The following is a 26,957-nucleotide window of genomic DNA, read 5'->3' on the forward strand; positions in this document are numbered from 1 at the left end:
CAGTGGAGACACTCAACTCAGGAATAAGGAAATAGGCCTACTGGAAACGGAAGTAAGCTGGGAGGGGAAGAGTCCTACTAGATATGGGTCTACCATAAGGGAAAAGCACATGGGTTAGGCAACATTACCAGTGGATACTAAAACAGCCTAGGAAAACGTCTGGACTCTCACCAGAGACTTAATATGTCCAAGGAAAAGGCTAGATCTCAGGCAGAGATGTAAACAATCCGAAATTATTCAAAATTCCTTTCAGAGGTCTATTTATTTTTCCATTTATTTACAGCGCACATAAACGTAGGTATCTAGGGGCTAGTTTCATTGTGGAAGGGCAGGTTATTTATAACGCGCTCATTTTTATTTTATTTTTTTCAAGCGCGGGTCCGGGATTCGAACTTGTGTTTGCAGGCTTGGCAACACTCCAGACAAGTTTCAAACATTCCATTGGTTAGTTAGAAATTTGAACCCCTAGAGCATAAACCTTGCAGACAATTAAAAACTGGAGGAGATGGCCCCCGATTCCTAGCAGAGACATAAATGCTTAATGGGGAAGGCAATACTACGAACAGGGACATAGACCCCTGGATGTGACAGAGGAATGGGCGATATTCTTAGCAGATGTGTAACCAACCCACACAAAAGCATCGGAAGGGGGCTCTTCAAAGCGGATCGCACTTACCTGTGAGATAAGTGTGTCGCATGCAGTTGCAAGGCCATTTCCAACGTGAATCCCAACAATATTGATAACCTGCAATAAGAATGTGAAAGGATAGGCATAAGTCTTAAACAGCACAACATCCCTTTAGTCTCATTTGATTTCAGGTGACAGTGTTATTGTGGTCTAGCACATCAGTGATGCGATCAGTGCGCTCGTGGGCTGTGCAACGGGCAGCACAGTTGGAAGCGGCAGCTCAAACTTCCTCTAAAACTCTCTTCATAGACGTGTACCTGGCTTGCACCAAAACATCTATCGCCCTCTGCTTTAAAAGGTGGTCTCACTCTCAAAGCATTGAGCCATGGAACCCTATCAGAAGAATTCCAGAGGAGGGGAAGTTGCCACTACTGAGCCTGCAACGTTTACCGTTTAAGCACCAAGAGTGGATCCAGGTTCTGCGAGGCGCAATATAAATGGTCAGTCGAATTTAACTGCACCTCACCATACCCAGGCATACCCAAAAGAGCTCATCCACATCACCCCTGCCTCTTGGCTATGCCCAGGTTTCACTATGAATGCAGAGAATACAATGTTCTAGTCCTTCTTCCATTTCCTCTGCCCGTCTTTATCTTCGCTGGCTATCCTTCGAAGCTCGACTTCAATTCCGATTCCTCTGTATTACTTTTAAACGTGTCCATGGGCTTGCACCAGGTTATCTATGTTGCTTGGGTTCTATGTATACCTCACCCCCACTCGTCCTCGCCGCTCTCAATCCCAATTTCTTCTTTCTGTTCACAAGCCTCCTTGCGCTCAGTCCCTTTTGCGTTCTTTTGAGCTTCTGGCCCATAAGCTCCAGACTGCTCTTCCACTACATATTCTTACATCTCTTCTTATTCTCTCTTTTGTGTTACCCTCAAAACCCATCTTCTCACTTCTGTGCATTAATTACCCTGCTTTTGGCTGAAATTTTGTTGATGCATTGAATGTTTGTACCGTCTTTTATATTCAATGTGCAGTGCTTTAGCGAAAGTGCCTTGTAAATAAAAAAATAAATACAAATACAAGCCAAACCCATCAAGGTCAGCTACAAAGCACTTTACTTCTGATACATCTTCAGCAAACAGACATCCCCCACCAGCTGCACTGATCTCATAGCACTTGCTTAACAATATCTACACATCCTCGAAATCTCTTCCTCAATACCGTTGTCCTTAAGGCAGCCATTATTCCATGTTACCCACGGTGGTGAATCTTGTACTGTAAATTCAAGGTCGCCCTTCCTCAAGAGACATGGGATGTCCCGGCCTTGGGAGGCTGTGCACCAGACACTTTGTCCTATTGCAGACATTTCTTTTTAGTATTTTCACAATGAATATGAAGGAGAATAAATTCCATAAAATACATTTCGGTGGAGATAACTTGCACATTTGTTAGTCATTCTGAAAACCTGACCGAATTGTACTATCTGGTGGCATACCATCCCACCCTTCTTTGCACATTAAATACAGAATTTCAAAAAGGGTATTTCTGAGGGGATCTGCAGCCACAGGCCCCATCCAATATACACCCACCGGCTTCCCAAGGTACAATCTTTTTCTCTTGGCCACAACCAAATTAATATATAGAAATAGACGGTGCAAATGAGATTGGTTTGCTTGGAGTAGGAGTCCAAGGAGCGTCATTGATAAAGTCACGACTATTGTAGGGAATTTGTGTGTTTTTAAGTGTGCAGTGGTCTGTCAAAAGGACAGGCTTATTTCACAATTCTGTTGCAGGTGGGCATTCAGGATAGGCTCTTCACTTAGGTTATGGGCGGCGCACAGTACATACTTTATGATACCCTATTTGAGGGTTTCCTGTGGATGCAGTGTTCTACTGAGTGTCATGCTGGGGCTGCGTATCTGTTTGCCGGGGCTCTTGCTTGGATCTTGGAGCCAGACTGGCAATGGTGAAGTTGATGAAGAGCAGAGAACCAACTCAACACCCTCCCCTAATTCAGGAACACGGGTCAGTGCTGAGTCTGCTCCAAACGCCACGGGACGGCGCTTCCCCGATTTGTGTGGCATTAAAAACAGGGCAAGCACTGACAGGGAAGGTCACAGCGAATCCAATGGTGTAAGTAGGCAAATGGTCACTTGGGTTGAGCCGGATGAAATCAGTGAGCACATCCAAAGGTACACTGGCAGATGGAGGAGGCAGGCTAGGTGGGTACCCCAGGGAGACAGGCAGACTGATAACCAGGTAAGTGGGACCCCAAGGCAGACAATGACTGTCCTGGCAGGCAAGGGAGATGCCCAGGACAACTGAAAATAGACAGAAAAAGAGGATCAAGGCAGGCAGGCAGGTGAGACTGGCCAGGAATTAAGAGGGAGCAGGAAGGGTATGGGAAGGAGACAAACAGGAGACAAACAGGACAAGGCAAAAGGCAGGAGCCAAGCAGGGCAAGGCTAAACAACTTCAAGGAACACAAGAAACATAAGAGTGCGGGAAACAAAGTAGCTGGAACCCCCGTTGAGAGATAGTGCTACGGCGGGAAGCAAGGCTTGGAGGGCAAGCGGAAGCAGTCGCGTAGCCCTCAGGACTACGCATGCGCAGAACGACGAACAAGGCCGTCTGCGCATGTGCAGTGCCCAGATGGTGGCAAGGCCCCGAAAAGACGCCATCGCGAATACATGTGCCAGGACGGGACCTTGCGAGCCCCCAGTCGTTGCTCAGTGAATCCCTCCTTATTACAGGCCCTGTTCTTTGGCCATAGAAGTGCGCCCTCCTCTCTGTAGGTGGGGCCTTCATGAGATTTGGGTGCTCTGAACAACATGTGCAACAACCCCCGTGGCAGAGCTGTCAAAACCATACATTGAAACGGGCAAACCATGACACTGTGCCTTCCCTGTTCCCAGAGCACAATCAATTAATAAGCAAATCATGCTTAAACCTTTCTTATTAATTGATTTGAAATACATTATTGCTGAAGCATAGGGGCCAAGTCCAAGCCTGCATTTCATTGAAGTGAGTGTGCTAGCCCGGCAGGGGATCAAAGAGATGTGTCGGTTTGCCCGTTTCAAACTCTAATGAATCTCTGGTCTTCGGCGTATGTGCGTGCAAATGGATTTGCATTCCAATTTAGGTCAAATGGAAGTTGTTTTTTTATGGGAAGGTTATGTCCGCTCTTTGCTAAAGCTTTCATGTAGACCTCGGGGCGCTGTTCACATGTTGCTCAACCTCACTACGAGTATAGGCGTTAGAGTAAAATCGGTTCCTTTCTAAATAAATCCTATTTTGCAAATGCCACCTACTTAGGAGTTGGAATCACACGGCACATTTACCAGATGGGGTACATAGAAAGCACTGCACGGGGTCAACAGCTTGCACCCCAGGCAATTAATATCCCACGCAATCCCAACTCATAATTAAGTGGCCTTTTAAAGGCATGGTCTAGTAAAAAATTTTATTGTCCCTATGGGTCGGCCATGTTTTTTTAAGCCTAAGTGGCTCGATTTTAGAAAACTATCCTATGGACCTTACCCGAGTTTTCGTCCATTAAAACGCACGCGAAACAAGCACCAGGGAGCTGCCATTTTCTGATAATCCTATCTTTTCCCCGATCGCCCTGGATGACCTGCTTTTGCGGCACTAAATCAATTCCCCCGCCCATGAGCCTGTCATCAGCAGACTCGTACCGCCCATTTCCCAACGCCAAAGCACGTCTCGTGTCAACATTCGCTGCGCTTCAGCTAATGACGTGTCGCCATGGAAATGGCAGGACGCCTCTCTCCTCAATAAGTATAAACAGACCGTTTCACAACACACACAGCAGCCGATTTTCGATTCCATTCCTCTCTCTGTGTTACTTTGAGTATTCTGTGACTCGTTTCAGTGCTCTGTTCAGCTAGCTTCGCCGCTTGTAGCCCGTGTGAACAGATACCAGTACCACCGCTATACATTATTTTAGTTTAACACACAATGGCTACAATAATGCCCTACATGTACGAGCCCGAGTATACCGAGGAGGAACTACTGGAAAGGGAAGCACGCGAAAACGATGGGGATTCGGACGGCAGTTGGCAGGACGAATCAACAGATGAAGAGCCTGGGCCAAGTCGAATGGACAGCGTCTCCACCTGGTGCACATGCAATCGGTGCGAGCTAATGCCAACTGAGGACGAGAACTGCTGCTGCTGAGAAAACTCGGGATGCCTGGCCTACATTTCGGAAGGCGAGCCACGACTGCAATGCATCGCCGAGCTGCCAGACTTCAGGGCAGCCTGCCTCACACGGGCCATGTTCAGAATAATGATGGTGCTTATGCACGAACTTCGAACAACTGTTCGTCCTCGTAATCCGAGTAACGAGTAAGTATACTCTGCTTGTCATGCCACTCCAATTTCATGTTCTTCTACTATATCCAAAATTACATCTACATATCATTGTAACGCATTTAAATCGTTCAATAGTGTGCATTGTCTAGATAGCATTTGTCCGTGTAAAATGCCATTAGTTGCAAGAATTGTCATTGACAACAAACGTTTATTAAACTTATCTTGGTCATTTAAAAACAGTTTGTTTCATTCCTTTTTGCTGGTGGCCTATCGTTCCTTTACATGGTGGCTTCACGGGAGGCTTGGACACCGCGTTCGAAGAGTGATACCCGCCTGTGCCGTTCGTGCCATTAGAGAAACGTTCCCGCGTGACAGCGGTCAGTACAGGGGATTTACTCTCGCTGTGCTGCAACCTGACCTGTATAATCTTTAAAGTCTTGTATTTTTGTGTCATGAAAATAAGATACAAAATAAAACACCACATATATTTTAACAACGGTTGTCTCGATTTTTTAAATGAATCAAGTGTGTCTCCATTCAAGGATGGACGTCAGACATCTGTGTTCCGAATGGGTGAAGGTCTGGTTGCTGTGAAGCAGGGTGGTCACTATCTATCTAAGCTAACATAACATATTCTCGATAATGCATGCACTAAACCACACTTGTTCAAAGTCTTTCAGTAGGTTATGTCTCTATAAAAGTCACACATATATCTATACTAACATTTACCATTGGATTATACAGTCTTGACCACTATAATACACCGGTTGAAGTGTGGGTCTGTGCTCACAACAATCTCTGGTATGTGGCATTTGTTATTGATAAGCAACGATATACTATCATTGATATAAAGGCAATATACTGTATATTGATATAAAGGCGGTTTGCGCCGGTGGATGCGCGTTGGCATGGGGGGCTGTCAGGGGCGCGAAAGGCCAAGGTGCCAAACTACATGTACACTTCAAAAGGTGTCCCCGCCAAGGGGCCATTGTTCACATGGTCTCCTCAGACCCCGTGTCTCCAGGCAGGCCTCCCCTGAGGTAGGCCGCCCCCCTGCAATCCACATAAGTGTGTCTCCATTCAGCAGTCTTCCTGTGCCTTATCTGCACGCCCCAGGGCCATCCATCCCACCCCCTGTATCAAAGGCTGTTCGCGCCGGTGGATGCCCGCAGGCATGGGGGGCTTTGACGGGCGCAAACTGCCAAGGTGCCAAACTACATGTACACTTCAAAAGGTGTCCCACGCCAAGGGGCCATCGTTCACATGGTCTCCTCAGACCCCGTGTCTCCAGGCAGGCCTCCCCTGAGGCAGGCCGCCCCCCTAATACCACGACATACATACGTCATTCATTCACAAACACACCCCAGTTTCTAATACTTTAAAAACCACTCGATATGTCTCATGAGAACATCTTTGTGCTTTGCAAGTCAACTCCTGAACGTGCTACCTGGGAACCACTGAGATCTATGCTAATCTGCTCGTCGTCGTGCTATGCGTGAACTTCTGTGACCGCTTCGAGCATACCCATCAGTGCGCTACCTGTGGCCATCCACCTATTCTCCCGCAACATACTGCTCTGCTTGCTGAATCCAACTGTTTGTTGGTCAAGGTAAGGCCATGTATCCTGGTCATATTTCGCAGATTTTTAAATTTCTATCTATTTGCGAGTAGAGTACCCAATAGTGCTATGTTCATTGGTCTCATTGCTATTGACTTGAATTTCCATTGCTATGCTATCAATAGATCTATTTATTTTCATCTTTGTCTATTGTCATTGAATTGCATCCTTCGGGGGTCCAGTCTATAATGTAAGCATGTTTCCTTCCCGTGCAAGACAGAACATCCAAGGGACGAGCCACATGTTCAGATTTCAGTCACATCAATTATACATTTCTGCAATTTATGCAAATACTAAGCCGCACATAATGAACTGGTATAGTTCCTGCGACCAAAACAAACCTTGCATTGAACATTGTATGATTCATTTACTTTTGTATCAAATCTTTATTCTTGAAGATTGTATAATAATGTCGATATTTACTTTTCAGATTTATCAACAATGCCTGCCTGTTCGATTAGCGGTTGCCCTTCGAAGACCCATGCGAAATCTGAAGGAACTACAATGCATGTATTCCCGAAAACTGTTGATCGAATAAGAGAATGGGTCAGACATTGCGGATATCCACTGGATGAGCTGGAAAGTAGAGTCCAACAAGTCTTACAGGACAAGAGGGGTGATCGATACCGCATCTGCAGCCGGCACTTTTCCTTGGACATGTACACAACTTCTTGGGTAACAAAGAAGAATAAACGGCGAACGACACGGAAATTGCGCATAAACGCTATTCCCACTCTATTCGTCCACATTCCACCACCGGTGAGTCAAGTGTCCGGATTTAGCTTTAGGCCTTGCGGTAGTGTGTAGGTAGCCGAATGGATTAATTGATATTGTAGGTGTTCTATCTATCCCTTGTAATAATTTCGATATTGATATGAGTGTAAAGTTTTTTGAATAATGGCATTTATCAATATATTCTTTTTCGATTTCATAACCCACTAACGCAATGTATATATATATGGGGACCGGGAACTGTGCTGTATTGAGCATTTTTCAAGTATTCTGTCGGCTTACATGGCTATTTTTAATATTGGCATTTCATTATCAATCATTAATTGACCTTTACAACTTCTTGACTATCCCTTGAATCTGAAGCAAGAACATTCTACATCCTTGACGTGGTCGCAGTTATCAACCACTTCTAGCGCGTATCAGGTAATCTTACTAGGCTAATCCGCTACATACTTGTTTTATGCATGTCAAGTAATAGTTTTATTCTATCGTGTAATTATTTTACCGAATGTTTGGTTACTGCTTTCCAATTGATATACACCTTAGTTATCGTCCACTGGTGTTTGTTTTCAGTTATAATTAGTGTTATCCATACTAATGCAAGTACTGTCTTTCAGGGAGATGCTGAAACGTCCGCCACATCTACAACATTTCTAGATGTTTTTCAACAGCAGGAGGTATGTATACTGACAGCTCCATCGAGCGTCATCATCAGAGCTGGAATTCTTGTTGTTTGATTGTTCTACACAATGTTTCATTTGTGGTTAGCCGTTGATATGTACCTGTGCTGTCGACCCCAGGTGTGTGTTATGTTTTCACAATTGTAATCCTCACTAATGCAAGTACTATGTTTCAGGCAGTTGATGGAGCGTCAACCCCTGCACTTGATGCAGAGCCTGACATTCAAGTATACGAATCGGCGCAACAGCTTTCGGAAGAGCGCACTACATTTGCAACATCCATAGATATTCTTCAGCAGCACGAGGTATGGATAATGACAGCTCCATCATGCGTGATCATATAACGTGATTCCATTTGCTATACTTTCTTCCCTATTACCGCAAGTGCTGTGTTTCAGGGAGACGACGAAGCCTCCACTACAATCACAACATCCAATTTAGATGATGCAGATGTAAATAATTTGTTGAAAAAAGTCGATGAAATGTGATCATATTTAGATTTTCCTTGATTCTTTTGGACAATGCATCATTTGCGGTTATCTCTTTATATGTAACTGTGCGTTCGACCCCAAGTGTGCGTTATGTTTCCAATATTGAAAAGCATACTAATGCAAGTACTGTGTTTCAGGGAGATGCGGATGCCTCCTCTCCAATACAACCATTCATGGCAGTCCATGCAGAGCCAGAGGTATGGATACCGACAGTTCCATCAAAATAGATCATCACTGGTCGAATACTTGTCGTTTGATTGTTGCACACAATGTTTAAATCGTGTTTGGCTATTGAGATGTACCTGTGTGTTCGTCCTCACGTGTGTTTTATGCTAACAATATTTTGATACATAGTAATGAAAGTACTATGTTTAAGGGAGACGATGGAGCCTCATTCCGTGCTGTCTATGCGGATACAGAAAATATAGTCGTTGCAGCGCAAGAAGAAGGGAGGACATGCGGAAACGAATCGGAGCTACAGCGTTCAGATGTTGAAGGTCGAGTCAAAAAAGTTGCAAAAAAAAAAAACAAATAAAGGTTAGTTACAAACAGTTCATAACTTTAAAAAAATGTTTGTGCTGGGGACTATTTTATGTTTTCTTCCAGTCAATTCTACTACACTCCATCTTGTGTTTAAACTGAACATCCCTTTTCCAATCTCTCCTCCAGTTACCCGTGGGTGTCAGAACTATACACACACAGACAGTGAAGCGAATGAGAGATGTGGCTTGCCAGACCGTGTACACTATGGAGGAACTATTAATTGAGGCGAGGCGTGTTCAGGCTCGAGATGCTCATGTCCAATGGCCAGAACATGAATTAACTGTGTTTGGAGACTACAGCAAAGTTGCATTGGACCATAGCTACAGTGCGACCGCACCACCACAAGAAGAGGTTATTGAATGTATTGAAGATAGCTCTGAAGTAGTTGCAGATCAATTTACACAATCTACACCCTCCAAAAATTTGCCACCAAAAAACCTGTCGACATTGTTGTGTTCTCCCATCAATGTTGAAGCAATAGATGTTGAAATGACAGAGAATGAACCAGCTGCAGCATCCATAGACGCATCAGAACTTGATATCAGCGATATTACTTTCCAATGTGTTGAAATCTCCACAACGTCAAAGGCCGAAACAACGTTGACGCAGGATGACAGTCTAATGAAAGAGAGCAAATACATTGTATTCGACAGTTGTTTGATGGAAATTATAAGTATGCTGAAATGTGTGCATTCCATTAGAGGTAAAGTATGTGGGAAGCCATTGATTAATGTGACTTGTCAAATAAAAGGCAGTAACGTCAAAATAAATGCCGCCTGTAGATTAAATCATAGGTTCTCATGGTCTGCACAACCGATGCTGGGGAAACTGCCAGCAGGCAATCTACTGTGTGCAGCTGCATCACTTTTTAGTGGCTCCAGTTTTAGAAAGTTAGAGGCTTTCTTTCAGTTTGTGGGACTCCATTTCATTTCTAAAGCGCTGTACTACACATACCAACGTGATTATCTGTTTCCGGCCATTAGTGATGCTTGGAAAATTGAACAATTGTCTCTAGCAAGTACATTCGAAGGCAAACAATTCAGGCTAGCCGGCGATGGACAGTGCGACAGCCCTGGATTTTCTGCCAAGTACTGCACCTACCACTTTCAGGACATGGATAGTAAGAAAATTGTGAGTTCGGAGGTCGTGCAGGTAACACAATGTACATCCTCAGTGGCCATGGAGAAACTAGGTTAAAATCAGTGGAATATCTACAATCGAGGGGAATGCACATCGACCTCATAGCCACGGATAGACACGTTTCAATTGCCAATACAATGAGAGAGCAGTTCCCACATATTAAACATCAATTTGACGTATGGCATCTTGCTAAATCAATCAATAAGAAAATCTCGGCTGCAGGGGAAAAAAAAGGTTTTGAAAGTATTTTGCAGTGGTCACATTCTATCACCTACCATCTTTGGTGGAGCTCAAAAACTTGTGAGGGGTCAGTGGAAATACTACTTGAAAAATGGCAGTCACTGATGCACTACTGTACCAAAGTTCACCGCTGGACAGCAAATGAACATTTCCACCAATGTGAACATGGCCCTTTGTCCCCAGAGGAGGCACGGAAGAAGAAGTGGTTGATTCCATCTTCACCGACACACAAAGCCATTGAGAAGATTGCTTTCGACAAAACTCTATCAAGAGATTTAAGAGGACTGACAGAATTCTGTCACACAGGAGATTTGGAGGTGTTCCACAATATGTGCCTAAAGTACAGGCCAAAGCGCTTGCATTTTAGCTTTCGGGACATGAAACATCGCACTCTACTAGCGGTCTTGGCCCATAACAGCAGTGTCGGACGTGAACAATCTAGGACTAGGGTTAAACTAAGGATGCCTCGCTACACTAAGGTGTTTTCAAAACAAAGTAAGCAATGGGTGATCAAACCAGTCTATGATGAAATGCAGTTCGACTTTGTGAAAGGCCTTATTGTTGCTGTGTTAGAGAAGCACAGATATGGAATTTTGGACGTTTCTGTGCAGAGCAGTGATCCATTGCCACCGAACATTGCGACTGTGCCATGCCCACCCGAAGCACAGCTGATTGTGAAGTACAAATCCCGGTTTAAATAATTGCAATACGATTGTCTTTTTGTAAATGTTATTGTACAGTGTACCTGTAAACCTAAACCCTACCTTCACCATCATGGGTGGCGAACAAGCTGGGTGTCATCTTTGAATTCTCTCTATTCACCTCACATATGTGTATGTATATATTTTTCTCATGTCTCATCTCATGTAAATGTAAATGCTGCGCACTGTTAACGGAGGGTAGGCTTGCGTATTGCAAATAATAAAACAAACAAACTAACAATAAATCTCACTTTTAACTCAACTCCTGTGGTACTTTATACTTTCCCTGACCTTCCGCCAAAAATTAAATGTCTCAATTTGGGTTGCAAAGCTCGCAGACAACGGGGACAAAATTGGGGCACTTCGAACGCGACAGCCAAGCGGGCCGTGGCATTTGGGAGAGAAACCAGTTCGCATTTGCACATTGAGGCGCACTACATAGACGGATTCTAAACTTCAAGTTCTCACAGATGCCTATACTACGTGATGTTGCAAATAAGACCATGCCGAAAGAACTACATTTGAAGGGAGTGCGCAATAACGTAAGAGACGATAAGGCAGAAAATTCAGAAACTAGACCGAGTTTCAGTTATAGGTCAGTATACGAAAAATCATTGTCAAGAGCACGGTCCGTTTTACAGACTGCATTACGAAGAGACACAATGGAAATTTCAAATATAATGTAAGTAAATCTTTACACGCTTTTATACCGGAATGAAGATTTAATGAATGGATGCATGAATAAATGAATGAATGAAGAGCTAGGAAAAGCAAGTAAAACTGTTCGTAGTGGGCACATGGGCCTGCAGGTCCACTGGTCTCACCGATCTCGGTCCTTGGCCCAGCCACTTTTCCCTGCAGTACGGGACTGTCTCTGTATCCTTCAGCCCCTTCTCCCGGCATTTACCTTGCACTTGCCAACAGCTGGCCCTATTATTTAATTTGTATTCAACTAACCATGTACAGCCCTTCCCCATGCGCGATCAGAAAGACACCTGGCCTAGTAGGATCGTTGTCTGTCTGCCCTTGTTCCCCACCTGCCTCGTCACGCCTAGAAACACTTGAGTATAGGCGCGTTACAAATGCCATATCATATATCATATCATTCCTCACGCATGTAGTCTGTCGTTTATCATTGTGTGTTGGCCTCGATTTATCTCGTTACTTTTCGCATTCATTTTAGAGACGAACATACTCCATTGAACTATCCTTGCAAGCAAATAGTTTCTGATCGGCCGTAATAAATAAAATGAGTAATATTAATGAAGTTCGGCTAGCGAGACTAATTATCATTTTTTTGTTTTAATAACAGGTGTTTGATCCCTTTCTGCCACTGCCATCTGTTTGAGACACCGGCGGATGGATTCTTCAGCAGACACCTGCAGCTTTGTGTCAACAACTGGAGCACGATCACCATATTATGGGACGATCGCCAAGGGCCCACATGCCCTTACGCTGTACTAGTGGCTAGAAGCAACATATCAACCTTTAGGCTGGACTAGTGCCTAGTTGATGGAACAGCCTTGGGGTTCACCGTGCTTCCAAAGTGATTCTTTTTACGAAAATGAACACCCTGTGTACCATAAAGGAACAGCGCGTGACTCAAGATGAAACGGAACAGTTATTGCGGATACAGATAAAAGAAAATAAATGGCTTCCGGAGTTCATATGGCAATTGCTGAATATTCTCTATACATTTATTTGACATTAAATGTTTAGAGAATATTCAGCAATTGCCATATGAACTCCGGAAGCCATTTACCAAATGTACCGTGTTGCTGTTTCATTTTAAAGTACAGTTTCATATTCCGAATTGTGGCGCGCTGTGTTGTGAGTTGATCTGTGTTGGTTTCCGGGTTCTCTGTGGAGTCGCGCAGAAGACGACTGGGCGCGTTTGCCTACGCAGTACAGTAACGTCACGGGGAGAGGCGGGGAATATGAATGTTTTGATAATGTCAGGCTCAGGGGCAGGGGAATTGATTTAGTGCCACAAAAGCAGGTCAGCCAGGGCGATCGGGGAAAAGATAGGATTATCAGAAAATGGCGGCTCCCTGGTGCTTGTTTTCGCGTGCGTTTAATGGCCGAAAACTCGGTTAAGGTCCATAGGAAAGTTTTCTAAAATCGAGCCACTTCGGCTTAAAAAAACATGGCCGACCCGTAGGGACAATAAACATTTTTACTAGACCATGCCTTCAAAAACATGGGCCTCATTACGAGTTTGGCAGTAATTAAATTTCTGCCACTTTTGAATGGAATTACTGCCGCTGATATTGTACCGCCGAGTTTGAGTTAATACAGCAGAATTATCGCTCGCGGTGATTCTGCCAGAATCCACATGGGGTCCTACGGACTCCAAAAATGAGGATTTATACTGCCTTGCCATCACTTGCAATCCTGCGATAAATCCGCAGAACCAAGTGGCGGCAACAGTAACTGATGTTGGCAGTATTTCGGCAGATTTACAGCCAAAATACTGCCAAACTCGTAATGAGGCAAAATGACATTTCTAATAACACATGTTTTTACTGTTAATGTCATACTCCCAATTTGACACCAAGGAGGGAAATGTTCAGTTTACTCTTATTTGCTGTGGGCAGTGGCGTGAACAGTGGTGTGTCCAGGGAGTGGCCTGCGGTGGCATGTGCTTCCCCTGGAATCTGATTGGTCACCCTTTGTTCCACCCCATTATGCCAAACTATGATCACTATATGTTTGTGTGTGCACTCGTACTTTATGTCACCCCTGCATAAGTCAGTGCCCCACTTGGGCCACCCCAGTCAAAAGAAGCTGGACACGCCACTGCCTGTGGGTGCAGTAAAGTGCAGTTCATCAGTCAGGAATGGTCAGTGTCAGGAAATGTCACTCCTACAGATCACATTGTCATGTGTTATGAAATTCAAAGGTGTGTTTTCATTCCAGACAGTGGAGTTGAATCAGTCAAGTGCTGAAATGCATTTCTCCTTCCTTAAGTGCCAGGCTATTATGCAAGTCTATGCAAAAAGGACGAGCATACTCGTCCTTGGCACTTAAGGGGTGGTTATAAGAAGAAAAAGCGGAGAGGCTGCATTCCTGGAAGCACAGACCCCTCCTCCGATGCCCTAGTGCCAGGAGGCAAGGAGCGGCAGCGTGTATACCTCAGTATGAGATCTTCCTGCATGAACCTGTGCCGAGTGCAGTTATTACCCAGCCTGGTCTCTTGTATGCTGGTGGTCCAACTGCAAACCGCGAAAATCCTGAGAAAAAGCCTCACATTGACCCTTATGACAAAAGTGGTGAAACCCAAAGGCACCCATATAAAGGTTATCGTGAAAGCCTTTTAAGTATGACATTGCTGAAGGAAATGTGCACCTTTTAAACTGGCCTCCCTGACTGTTTCGAGGAGCCCGAGGCATCCTCCCAGCAGCTAGGATCTTCTTTATCCCTGTGCACTCGCCACGGGGGTTTCCGGCCGCCTCTATGCCTTCCTGCAGGCTGGACCTTGGGCTCTGGAGTGAGCCCTTGCCCACTCCACCCAGGACTGCCTAAAGAAAAGCAGTGGTATGAGCCCAACATTTTCTCCCCTAAGAAGCACAAACCGCTATCTCACTCCTGCGGCAGCTTCTAGGAGCTATCCCCTAAAATACTGTATTTTTATTAGAAGATGGTAGTAGATATAGCTCAATGTTTAAGGATGGATAATTTCAGGAGTTGATTCTTTTTGAATTTTGTGAATTAATGAATTGCTTTTGTAAAAGGTAACTGCATCACAATAACAAAAAAACACACACAAACTGAAATACCCATGACTCCTAGAGAATCTTGTCCGAAGTCTAGATCCCTTTCATTAGGAGAGATCACATGGGTGTAAGCAGTGCAGCACATGAGCTGTCCCTTCACCACTCCAAACACAATCGTTTTAGAGGTTGCCAATCTGGATGCTCTCCTTGGTATGGGGATAAGGCCCCCATTTACTTGAGCTCCTTCATCTTTTACCAATCTTTGACACGGTCAGTCATGAGGTACAGATGAATAACTCATCTACCCGCATAGATTTGGGAGGCGGGGTGGAGACAAGCACAGCATTGTGTATGATGGAAAGGAATGGTGGATTGGGAGAAAAGTATGCCGCCACCACCGTTCAGCCCACCGCGCAGGATTAGTCATTCTGTGGGCAACTTTTATTTGGCAATTTTTACACAGTATATGTGAACACTTCAGTCGATCAGAAAGCACAACATTTGCATGTGATCAGAACAGAGGAAATATCGTCCATTTCAGCCAATCTGAATGCACGAAAATGATGGACCTCCAAATTGGCCAAAATTTTGCGTGCCCTGTGCAAATATCACCAAAATGCTAATAATATATTTGCTTCGTACCCAGCAGTGGACCCCATCGGAATCTTGCACCAATGGCGGAGGAGATTTGTAGGCAAAATGTACCAATTCTGCTGGCATAACTTTCACCCAGCTCTTATTGGCTGGTTCTGAGGTGACTTAATTCTCCTAATTTTTAAAAGATTGCACAAAATATGTGCAGGGCATCTTCTCCGGATCAACCGCCGCCCCCTTACCATGCATTATGATGTTTCTCAGCACGCAATACTATCTCTCACCCAGATTCTGGTTCGATTAGATCTTGGCCAGTCTGAGGTGTTGTTGCGCCTGTGCGAGTGTCTGTTGGCTCTGATGGGCTGGATGGATCGCAACTGGCTCAAGCTAAATGGGGATAAGACAGGTCCTGGTGGTAGGTCTGGTGGTGGGTTCTCCTTCTAAGACTACTTCTTGGGTTCCTTCTTTTTGGCCATGTACTCTGGGCGATCCCCCCCCCATCCCATTCTCAACTGTCAAGAACTTGGGTGTCTATCTTTCTTCCTCCATGTCAATGTCAGCACAGGTGAGTGTGGTTTACAAGATGGGTTTCTATTCCCTGAAGGTACTCCATAAAATACTAAATTTTCCTCCAGCGTCCCTCCACCCCCCAGGTAGTGTACACCTTGATTCCTAGCCGCATTGATTATTGCAATGCACTATACCTGCCGAGCCGAAGGGTCTTGTTCAGAAGCTGCAGCGCCTAAAGAACATGGTGGAAAGGGTTGACACAGGATCTCCTTATGGAGCCCATATCAGCCCTGTCCTCCGATTCCTTCATTGGCTGCCGGTAGCTGAGAGGATTAAACTCAAGGCCCTCTACCTAGTGCACCGGCCCTACTACCTTCAGGGGGCAGAGTATTTGCAAGACAAATTGTCACACTATAATCAAGGCCAGACTCTTTGCTCTAAATCGGACAATTTGGTGGTCATCCCGAAATTCCGGCTGATGCAGGTGGGTGGTCGGGCCTTTTTCATTGCTGCTGGTATTCTCAGGAATGAAATCCTGGTTACCCTACTGAGTGTGGAGAATCACGTTCAATTCCGCTGCTGTCTTAACTCTTCTCTTTTAGCCTGGCCATGTTCGATGTCCTGATCATCCTAGCGGAAAGAGAAAAAACTATGGTGAGATCCCAAAAATCCACTTGCAAGTGGACTTCTCCCTTAATTTTGGGAAAAACAGAACTTTTACGATATAGAGAAGGTAGGAGAGGGGAATGTCAACAGCTACTCAGTTTCTCAAGAATTAATTCTCATTCAAAACAATATAAACTTTATTATAGATTGGTAAAAAAATTCTCCTCAGTGAGAGAGACATAATACATATAAAATTCGTTTTCAGACACTAAAATACACACAAATGTAACAATTACAAAAATATTTCAGACACAATAATTATAAAAAATAGAAACGTGTGTTAATAGTCATCTAAATTATAACCTTTGCTATGAATCCTTAACTATTTTAGGTTTTTGATCTTCATGGATCTCTAAATGTTTTAGTACAATCTCTAGTTTTACTTTTAGATTGCCAACTCAACATGTTTCAGTCCTCAATAGCGACTGATGGACTTTCTTCAGGAGTAGTTATGAACATAAAATAGAGTAATCAAGCAAAGGGTCTGTGATCTTCTCTGGATGAAGAGTCTTTAATTTTAAAAAAGTTTTTGTTGTTGTAGTAGCTGTTGACAAAACCAAAAAAGCCAGAGTCTGTATTCTCATTAATCTTCTGGCAACACAATTTAAAGTGTTCAGGAAAAAGAACAGGGTAAATTAATTACCTGTCCGTCCTAGTGTAGAGGCTGCCTTGGTAGGTAGAAAAAAAGTCCACATTAGTTGGGCATATTTTCTTCCAGGAAGTAAGTGTTCTTGCTCTGCTTCCTATGATAAAATTAATCAAATTAGGGAGTCATAAGATTTGCCTTTCCTCTAATGGTCAGAGCTCATAAAAGGAAACGGTCTTAATATACACATCCTAGCGTATCTTGGGGGAGGTGCCCTCGTTATTTAGATGGACTCTGTAATGAATGTCCGTACTTTGTTATTCTGCCCTGTTCTGCAATGATCTGGTTAGTTTAATGAAGTCGCCTACCTGTAGACAGGGATAGTAGAGGCTAAATCCAGGTCCCGGCCAGGCGGTTATTCCTCGTGGCAGGGTATGTTGAATGCACAAGACCTCTGGTCTTCAATCTTCATGTAGAAGCAAAATCAATGTGGTGGCTAAGAAAAGGGAGCCCAGAGTTAGTTAGCCATTAGATGTTGGGACCCTTGGGGGGATGATGACTATGCTGTTTGAATAAAAGCTGCTTTACCTTCTAGTTGAAGCGAGCCTCGCGAGTGGATGGACGCGTGTGCGTCCTTTCGTAGAGAAATACATCCTTATTCTGAGTGCGAGGTGTAAATCCTTGCTCGTATACTGGCTGCTGCCGCTAGTATGTACATCCGTTTTTATGGAGGCAGTCGCCGGAAAACGCCGGAAAAACGCCAGTAGCGGCCGCCATTTTAGGTGTATAGTTTCGGTGTAATCCGAAATTCCTACTTACCTTAGGTGTCCTCCTTTTATGTTAATGGCATATTTCAGCTTTCTTTGTCTACAAAGAGTTATTTTGGAGGCTTATGAAAGTGCTAAGTCTTTCAATTTTTTTGCGCAGGTATTAGAGGGATGGTTTCTCGTGCCTATGTACCACTTGTCCATGGTTTAGACCTTCAGCCATTCAATGGACTCGTTGAGCCCTTTCTTATCGCTCCGAGTTAAAAAATGAGTCTTTGTTCTTTTTCGAGTAGAATTCTACTTCTAGTATGGTGGTCGTGGCCTCGTACCATTAGGAGTATGGTCCATTTGAAATCCTCAAAACCATGTTTTGCTTCAGTAAAGTGTTTCACTAGGGGGGCATTAGGTGTTTTATTCTTGAGGCAACTTTTATGTTCCTGCATTCTGACTTTTGCTTTTCTGTTTGTTTTTCCTGTATAATGTTTATTACAGGGACAGGTAATCATATATATGACATATACCGAGTTACAGTTCGTCAGTTGTTTTTGCTACCACAAGTTTGGTAGTCCAATATTTACTTCTTTGGTCTTTTGTGTTAGTTTGCACATCATGCAACTTCCGCATGGATAGTGTCCTACAATTGGGTTAACCTTAGTTCACCTTAGTTCACTAACAGCAGTAGAAGTTTGAAGTCCAGTAAAGCGATCTACCAGCAAACAGCTCTCGCCTGAGCATTCCTTTGATGGGGTGGGACCAAGCCTGATTTGCATATGGTCTTTCCCCTTTGGTAATGGCTTGACAGGTGAAGAACGATGGTCTGGAGGGTTGCCCAGAGCATGCCAGAGGTTAAGATCAATTCTAAACCTTCCAGAGCCTTCTGCCACTTTTAGAGGGGTAGAGCGTTCCTCTGAAAAAGAGCACACAGTTTTGGAAGAGAAACCCATGGAGCGGTTATTGGCGAGGATGGGGAACCGACCTCGCCAGCCAGATCAGTTGAATAAAACCTAGCGATCAATGGGCTAACAGATGCCGAAGCCAGACCGCCCTCACATCGAAATGTACCTATGTCGATGCATATTACCACAGGGGAATACAAACAAGAATATACCAATACACGGTGGCCCATCCTTCTGATTTTCAGGTGAGTGCTGTTTGCTGTTCGATGGGTCGCCTGGCTGGTGGGTGGAGAATCTGAAAATGTTGCAAGCAGTAAGGTCCATGTGGGTTCCCACTAATTAGTAGTAGCATGTGGATTGTAGCCATTCATTGTCTAATGAGATCTTTCCAATTTTTCTCTTTTTTCATACATCGAATGTGTTGTAATCATCGTTACCCCCCGTAACTCCTAGTAGTAGCCATAACAACTTAATTACTGGTTAATAACACACCTTACCTACAATGGCCCCTTTTAATATGGATATGAGCTGTGTTCAGCCCTCCAGATGAGGTGCGTACGAGGCCTTTTTATGCATGAAAATCTTGTAAATACGACAGCATTATTATTTTCCTGTGTACATTTACACACAAGTTTAGAGCAGAGGGCCGTGCAAAGGTCAGGTTACTTGAAAGAAACCAGAAGGCTACTTTTTGATTTTTATCTGCGCTGGATGTAATTGCAAGCCAGGGATAAATGCCTCTGTAACAGAATGTATTTCTCTGAAGCTAGAGAAATTATGCAATGTGTATTCTGCCACAATGCAGAAAACTGCCGCATCGTAATGATTTCCATACAGCTTTTGCACACGTTGGCTGGATGTCACATTATTTTACTCTCTTGCAAAGGAGAAATGTCATTTTTACTCTCTTAAAATCACATTTACTCTCAAAGTTTAAAAATAGGGAGTAAAATACTCCCACCTCAAAATCTTATCTGGAGCACCGGCTGTGTTGATGCTATTGGTGCGGATTTGAGCTCGGCATCTGAACACATAGAACAATTGGGCTGACTGAGAACAAGGATAATTCTCCCTCAAGTGAGCACCACTGCCCCACCGAAAAAGTCCTTGGAACATATCTACCCGCTGCGACATCGCAGGACATGCCAACCTGGAAACTATTGTAAAACCAGCGAGTGCAGGTAAATCCATAAAAATTATTTATTTATTTATTTATTTAAATTTATATAGCGCGCAAGTAACCCATGGGCATTGAGGCCCTGTTACTTGCAAGAGCTTAGTTACAGGCAAAGAAGCATTCATCAGTACATTATGTATTCAACAGGCATAGATCTGCTGTTTTGGTTGGTACAGTTGGTCATTACAAACAGTTTATGCAATGGAACATAGGAGATGTATTCAGCTGGTGCGAGGAATCTTATGTGAATAAGATGGTTTTTATGGATTTGCGGAAGGTGCAAAGGGAGGCCTCACCTCGGATTATAGGAGGTAGGGCGTTCCAGTGAGTGGGTGCGAGATATGGGAAGCTGGAGCCGCCAGCTCTGGCTTTTTTTACTAATGGCACAGAAAGCATGTTAGTATATGGTGATCTGGTTGGCCTCGTAGTAGAGACGGGGTGGATCCTTTGGGAGAGGTAGTCGGGGGCAGTAAGGTGAAAGCACTTGTGAGTCAGTGTAAGAGTTTTGAAGATGATCCTTTCTTTTATTGGGAGCCAGTGTGCTCGTTTTCTGGCTTCCGAGATGTGTTCTCGTTTGGCAATGCCTTGGGCTGCCCGGAGAGCGCTATTCTGAATGATTTGTAACCTCTCTAGGTTTTTGTTGGATGTACCTAGGAAGAGTACATTACAATAGTCAAGCCTAGATCCAGTGATGGCTCTGGCTATGTTAGTGCAGTTCTCTTTGGAGAGAAAGGGCCTGACTGCGTTGATTAGTTTGGCATGATATGCAGCTGCAGAGGCTATAGCGTTGACTTGTTTAACCATGGATAGGTTGGAATCTAAGTAGACGCCAAGTGTTTTGACTGATTCTGAGACAGGTATTTTGATGGAGTCTATGGTGAAGTGACTGAACTGGGAGTCTAGATTTTTCAGCGTGTCGGGTGAGCCTACCAGGAGGAGTTCAGTCTTGTCTGAGTTGAGGCATAGTCCATTGTCTGCCATCCAGGCTTGGATGGTGTTGTAGAGGTTGTTGAGGGTCATGGAGTCAGTGTCGTAGTTGCCAGTGAGGGTGAGGAGGATCTGTGTGTCATCAGCGTAGTTGGTGTATGAAATGCCCATGGCGTCAAGGATGAGAAAAAGGAGTCGAGTGAAGATGTTGTAGAGGGTGGGTGAGAGGCAGGAGCCTTGGGGCACACCACAGAGTATGATAGTAGGTGAGGCGGATGCTAGGTCCGAGAATACTTGCATGGTTCTGTCTTGTAAGAAGGAGGTGATCCATGCTGTGGCTTCAGGGGAGAATTTGGCCGTAGAGGAGAGGTGGTGGCATAGGACGTCATGATCCACGAGGTCGAAAGCCGCGGATAGGTCAAGAAGTAGGAGAAGTGCTGGTTTGCCCATGTCTCTGGCATCGTCCATTTGGTTTTTCAGGTCAAGTAGGGCGGTTTCGGTCCCGTGTCTGGGGCGGAAGCCTGATTGTCGGAGTCCTAGGAGTTTGTTCACTTCAATGAAATGTTGAACCTGCAGGTATGCTGCTTTATGACCTATTAGCCAAAATTAAGCAACTTTCATGAATGGGCTGGGGCTAAAAATCAACTCCACCAAGTCAGCAGTGATGGGGTATGTAGGGAGGAAGAGAACTGTGAAGATGCGCCCCATGGTTTGCAATGGGGAAATCATTCCAAGAGTCAAAGAATTTTTTTACCTAGGAGTCAGATTTTTCAGAGGCCGTTACGGGCAATGCGCACCTTAAAAAATAGTCTTTGAAAATGAGCCAGCACACGGCAGGAATCTCCAGTTTTATAACAAGGTGTAAGGGCCACTCCCTGAAACTATTCCTGAAGTTTTATGCGGCTCAAACCAAACCAGCTACCTTATATGGGGCTCCCTTGTGGGGTCACACAAAGAACTCCAGGGGAAAGAAAATAAGTTCCTCAAACGGCTTCTCGGTCTTCCAAGCTGAGCCCCTTGTGCATCAGTTGACAGGGAACTGGGGGTTGAGTTTTCGGAGGATCAATGGGCTGCTGCCCCAAGTACCTTTTGGTTGCGCCTATGGGCTACCTTATGCCACTTTAACATCAGGAGCACTATGGGTAAAGCAAATTGGTCCCTGTGCTCCAGTAACATCCAGGCCTGGTTCCCCCCAGAGGTGGTGGTGTCACCCATGCAACTGAGAGTTTACAACAGCCAATGTATTGGGGGCTACGTGAAAAGCAGGAAAACAGGGAACGGGTAACCCTCTCTGTGAGTCAACATGTGTTGCTAAGCAGGGTGTCGGAAATCCAGCCTTAACTTTTGTGGGGCTCAAAAAAGGACAGATGCCTCATAACACGGGCAAGGTTTGATTGCCTACAGGTAAGGGGGAACAGGGAAAAGTGGCATGGCTTCCCTAATGATCCAAGCTGCCCAGCATGTGGGGCGGCGAGGGAAGACCGTAAGTATTTCCTATTATTCTGTCCAGCATATGGGGACATTAGAAGGTCCACCATCTTGCAGGTTGTTAAGCTTACTAACAACCGCCTCCATAGGCCGGCTCTATGCTTCCTTCTAAAGACAGACTCTGAATTGACTGCTTGGGCTCTTTTGTCCTACTAAAAAGAGCTGTGTATCCGAGAAGAAGAGGATTTTAAGGGAATGACTAATGTTTTATCTGTATTGAATAATATGGTTTTAACATTCTTGTGAAAAGTCTTGCCAATGATTACACCGTTTTCTCTATTGTACTGACTATTGTTAACCTTTTTTATCTGTATTTGATGTTTGTGTTTGATGGATGCTTAATCGAATAAACTTTGAATGATGATGAATTAAGCAGTCTAAATGTGATTGATGAAGAGGCTGCTATTGTGGCTGATCTAAATGTCTCTAAGTTGCTTGGGCCCTAAGATGATTGACAGAATGATTAGTCCCACAGTCAACACAAATATTGAGGCTGAGGCTGTGACTGTATTTGATCTTACTAGCACCATATCACTACAGGAAACAGTGCAAATAATAGCTAACAATATAGACATGGTGGACATTGATCATGAATATATACAGCCCATGTTAGTGACACAAAATGATGAGATTGAGAAGTATGTGAAAGATAAAACTATAAATCTTGTGTATGTTACTTCCATGGGTGATTAAATGGTAGTCGATAGCCCTGTGGAGATTAATGACTATCTAGATGTAGGCACAGCTGTAATGCTTTCCGAATATGCAGATGAGACTCTTAACTCTACTTCCACACCGCACCACTGCATGTATACAACCTGTCATAATGCACAAGATTTATTTGATATAGCACTAAGCAACCTCACTAGTAACTTGTGTCACACGACGTTGGTGACAACAGAAACTTTACCAAACAGTGAGTGCACTATACCTTTAGAGATCTGTGAAACACAGCAAAACTTAGAAAACACGCAAGATTCTAGTGTTAGTGACACATGCATAACTTCGACAGCAATGTTTAGACTATTTGAAAACGTGCTCTCAACATTGGTTGCCAAATGTGAAAGACTGGAAAACAAACTATGTCCAGTCCCTCCTCTTGCATACAAGTATAAATCGGAGTAGGAAAGCTCTAAAACAACAGGGAACTAACACAGAAACTGTAACCCATATTAATTCGGTAGGGAATTCTGCTATAGATGCTCAAGTGACACAAAACGCTAACGTAGACCCTAAGTATTACAGTGCCAACGAGGAGAATGCGAGCCTCAACATCGTGCATCTTGATACATCAACGGGTGAAAATGCTAACCTCATGACGCAGACAAGCCATCGACAAAAGCCAGATAGTGTCAACTGTGATACAGCCCAAAGCATTTGCAGTAAACCAACATCAACATTATCGCATGTGAAAAAGCATTGACAAGGGAATGATTTACATAGCTATTTAGTTGAACCTGTAATTGAGATTGGAGATGGATCACCACCCAGGAAAAAAAAAGCAAGCAATATGTGGCCAGCCACTGCAGATAGAGCTTTGGAGGACCTTCAATGCCTATTTGAAGTTGAATATGACTTGCTCCCGCACCCATCTAAGTAAGCAAAACACGAGTACACATTTCTGTGGGGATGGATCTTGCACTGTAACTACCGACTCTCAAAGTAGGTCAAGTGGACAAACGAAGACACATGAACATTAGTCTGATATAGAGCCATCACAAGATAGGCCTAACTTTTCCAATGTAGATGTTGAGTCCAGAGCTGATATCCGAGCCTTAAAACTACGGCTTGTTTCATCCTCTGAATATCAACCCCCATTAAATCGGTCAACTGTATTGTGCATTCTGCATGCTGTAGTAGCCCTTCGGGTTATTACCTCGAATGATATCAAAATTGTGGATCAATTATAGGATACTGTAATCTCAGTATCGAATATCTGGTTATATTCTGAAGCCACACTAGAATATATACTACACAAGGATATGTGTGTGGGGTGGTAAAAATGATGGCCCATAACATCAGACGTTTTTCACTAGTTAAAAAATCTGTCAATGCCACATATAAATCTACTGAAGTGCAAGCGCAAAAAATGCAACGAGATAGAGTTGCAAAAAGAACAAGCCACCAGAGGGGTTCTGGTGATTCATGTGTAAAGGACAGTACCTCAGAGGAAGTTGACAATGGAGAGGGATACTGGCAATGGCTACCCAAGGTTTTCAAGGCCCACTTCTCATGAATATCTCGATGACCGCATTATAATTTGTTCCTGGAACACAAGGGGATTTGCACACTTGTCTGCTGAAGAGGGCCTATTATATTATACACATCTATTTAGTGTAATTGCTCTGCAAGAAACGTGGATGATAGTCATGTGGATTTAATGGGAGGAGTAAATTGCAGATACCAGCCACAAAGGGACCCATCAGTCGCCCAAAGGGAAGACTTCTGGTCTCTGTTCGCCATTCATGGCTATTAAGTTCAATGAATGGATCGACCACAAGCAAAGAAACATGGTCTTGATCAACATCTATGATCCTCCTAATGTTGTGGCAACCAAGCAAAATATAAGGACAGTCAAAAAGGAGCTAGAGGACACTGACCCTATTGTACCCCCATGGATAGTCAGTGACTTCAAATCTAAAGTAGGTATGGCTGAGTCTGCTCCAATCAAACCATTGGGTGTCAATCGGCAGGGACATGCATGGGAACCACTGTTCTATGCACACCAATTCACTATACTGAATGGATTTTGGCCAGGTGATGCTCAAAAAGCCTTTACGCGCGTGATTGGAAAGAATGCCTCCACCATGAATATGTGTTTGCCAACAAGATGGCCCTGATTATGGTGGAGAACATGGCTGTTCTCACACGTGAGTAGAGTGATCACTTACCACTGTGTGTCAAATTTAAATCGGACATGACATAAAGGAGCCAGATCTTTATGATCAAAATGGTGATATATGCGTGAACAAGGGCAAGAACCGCATACAATGGAATGTGGTTTACTGGATAGAGCGAGGCTCCTTGAAAGAGCATTCCCCATTTGAGCTACACACAGATGACTGTGAGAGTGGTGTTCTTGACATAAAAACGATTTTTTTAGCTCTCACCACAAGTATCAAAGAGACCACACGACAAAGAAGAAACTACAAAGGTCCCCAAGAGCTCTGGAATAGGGTGTGTAAAACAGGTCAGCGATATGATAGCATAATTAACCAGCATTAAAGCAATTGAGGGGAAACATTGCAAACGTTGTACACTCTGCGGGGGGCATAGATCCAGCAATCAAAACCTCTGAACGCATTAAAACAGTACAAATTGAGTACCGAAGCTGGCTACGAGCACATCAGCGAAAATGTGAGACTGAAGTATGGCAACAGCTTGCCAATCATGCCAACACTGGCAATAAAATGGGAATATGGACAGTGATCAGAAAGGTGGCCAAAAAGGTGTTGCTCATTAATAGTGTTTCCAAGAATGCATGGGGTATGCACATTGCTAAAACACTCGGCTCTGGTACACTACTTGACATTGAGGTCTCTTATCCCTTTGAAGCATGGACATGCCAAGTGTCAGTAGGAGACCTTGTAAACATTATTGCGAAGTTGAATCATTCTTGTGCAGCTGGCGCTGATGGACCCTGCAACATGTTGATTAAGCTTTCACCGGAGATCTGGGCACGGGTATTACATATCCCATTTGGGCACATTGGAGAGCGTGGATTACTCCCAGCAACCTGAAGGGAGAGTCACATTCTCTTTGTGCATATGAAGGGATGCTGGAATAATCCATCTAATTATTGGATGCTTGCTATGCTTAGACATACCTGTGAAAATATTTGCTAAAGTTTTGTTAACTGAATTAAACCAACGGATAAGGGATAATGGAATTCTACCGCCAAATCAAATTGGCTTTAGGATTCATTCCAGCATGATACGTTATAAATACGCAACTAAAACAACAACAAAAAAACCATTACGCAACTAAAAAACAATTCCTGTAACAGCGCCTCGGTGCCCGCGGGCTGTGTCAGCGCTTTAAAAATGCAAATAAATAAATAAAATACAATTTGTTGATCTTAGTATCAGCAGTTGAATATGGGTTGAATATGGGTGGACGAGACGGCACTTGCCAGTCTATGGTGTATATATCGACTTTAGTGCAGCCTTCGACACGGTGATGCAGAACCAGCTGTGGAGTAAAATCACTGCTTGGAACATTCCTCGTGGCCTCTTGAATATGATCATGTTGTTCCACAAAGATACCAGTGTGAGGGTGCCTTTAGATGGCCAGGGTAAGCGTTCTGAATCATTTCCAATAAGCAGGGGTGTCAAACAAGGTTGCATAATGGCCTCCACGCTCCTTAATCTCTACCTTGCTGACCTAGCAGTTGTTTTTGATAGTCTAGCCACCAATCCTGTTAAAGTTGGACCACAAAAAATGTATTGGCTAGGATATGCTGACGACTTGCTACTGTTAGATCATACACCAAAGGGTCTGCAGAACACGCTTGATGC

The 26,957-nt window shown here is 44.0% G+C and overlaps 1 protein-coding gene across 1 annotated transcript in view; it reads right to left on the reverse strand.

The window, feature by feature from the left end:
• LOC138488299 (multidrug and toxin extrusion protein 1-like) overlaps window positions 1-26,957 on the reverse strand; it is a 638,882-nt gene that overhangs the window by 501,260 nt on the left and 110,665 nt on the right. Inside the window, exon 3 of the mRNA XM_069615181.1 lies at window positions 677-745. Within this exon, the coding sequence (XP_069471282.1) occupies window positions 677-745 (69 nt within the window). The remainder of the gene's footprint in view (window positions 1-676; window positions 746-26,957) is intronic.

This window comes from Ambystoma mexicanum, chromosome 9 (genome assembly GCF_040938575.1).
Source record: "Ambystoma mexicanum isolate Mex_15411 chromosome 9, UKY_AmexF1_1, whole genome shotgun sequence".
NCBI lineage: Eukaryota > Metazoa > Chordata > Amphibia > Caudata > Ambystomatidae > Ambystoma > Ambystoma mexicanum.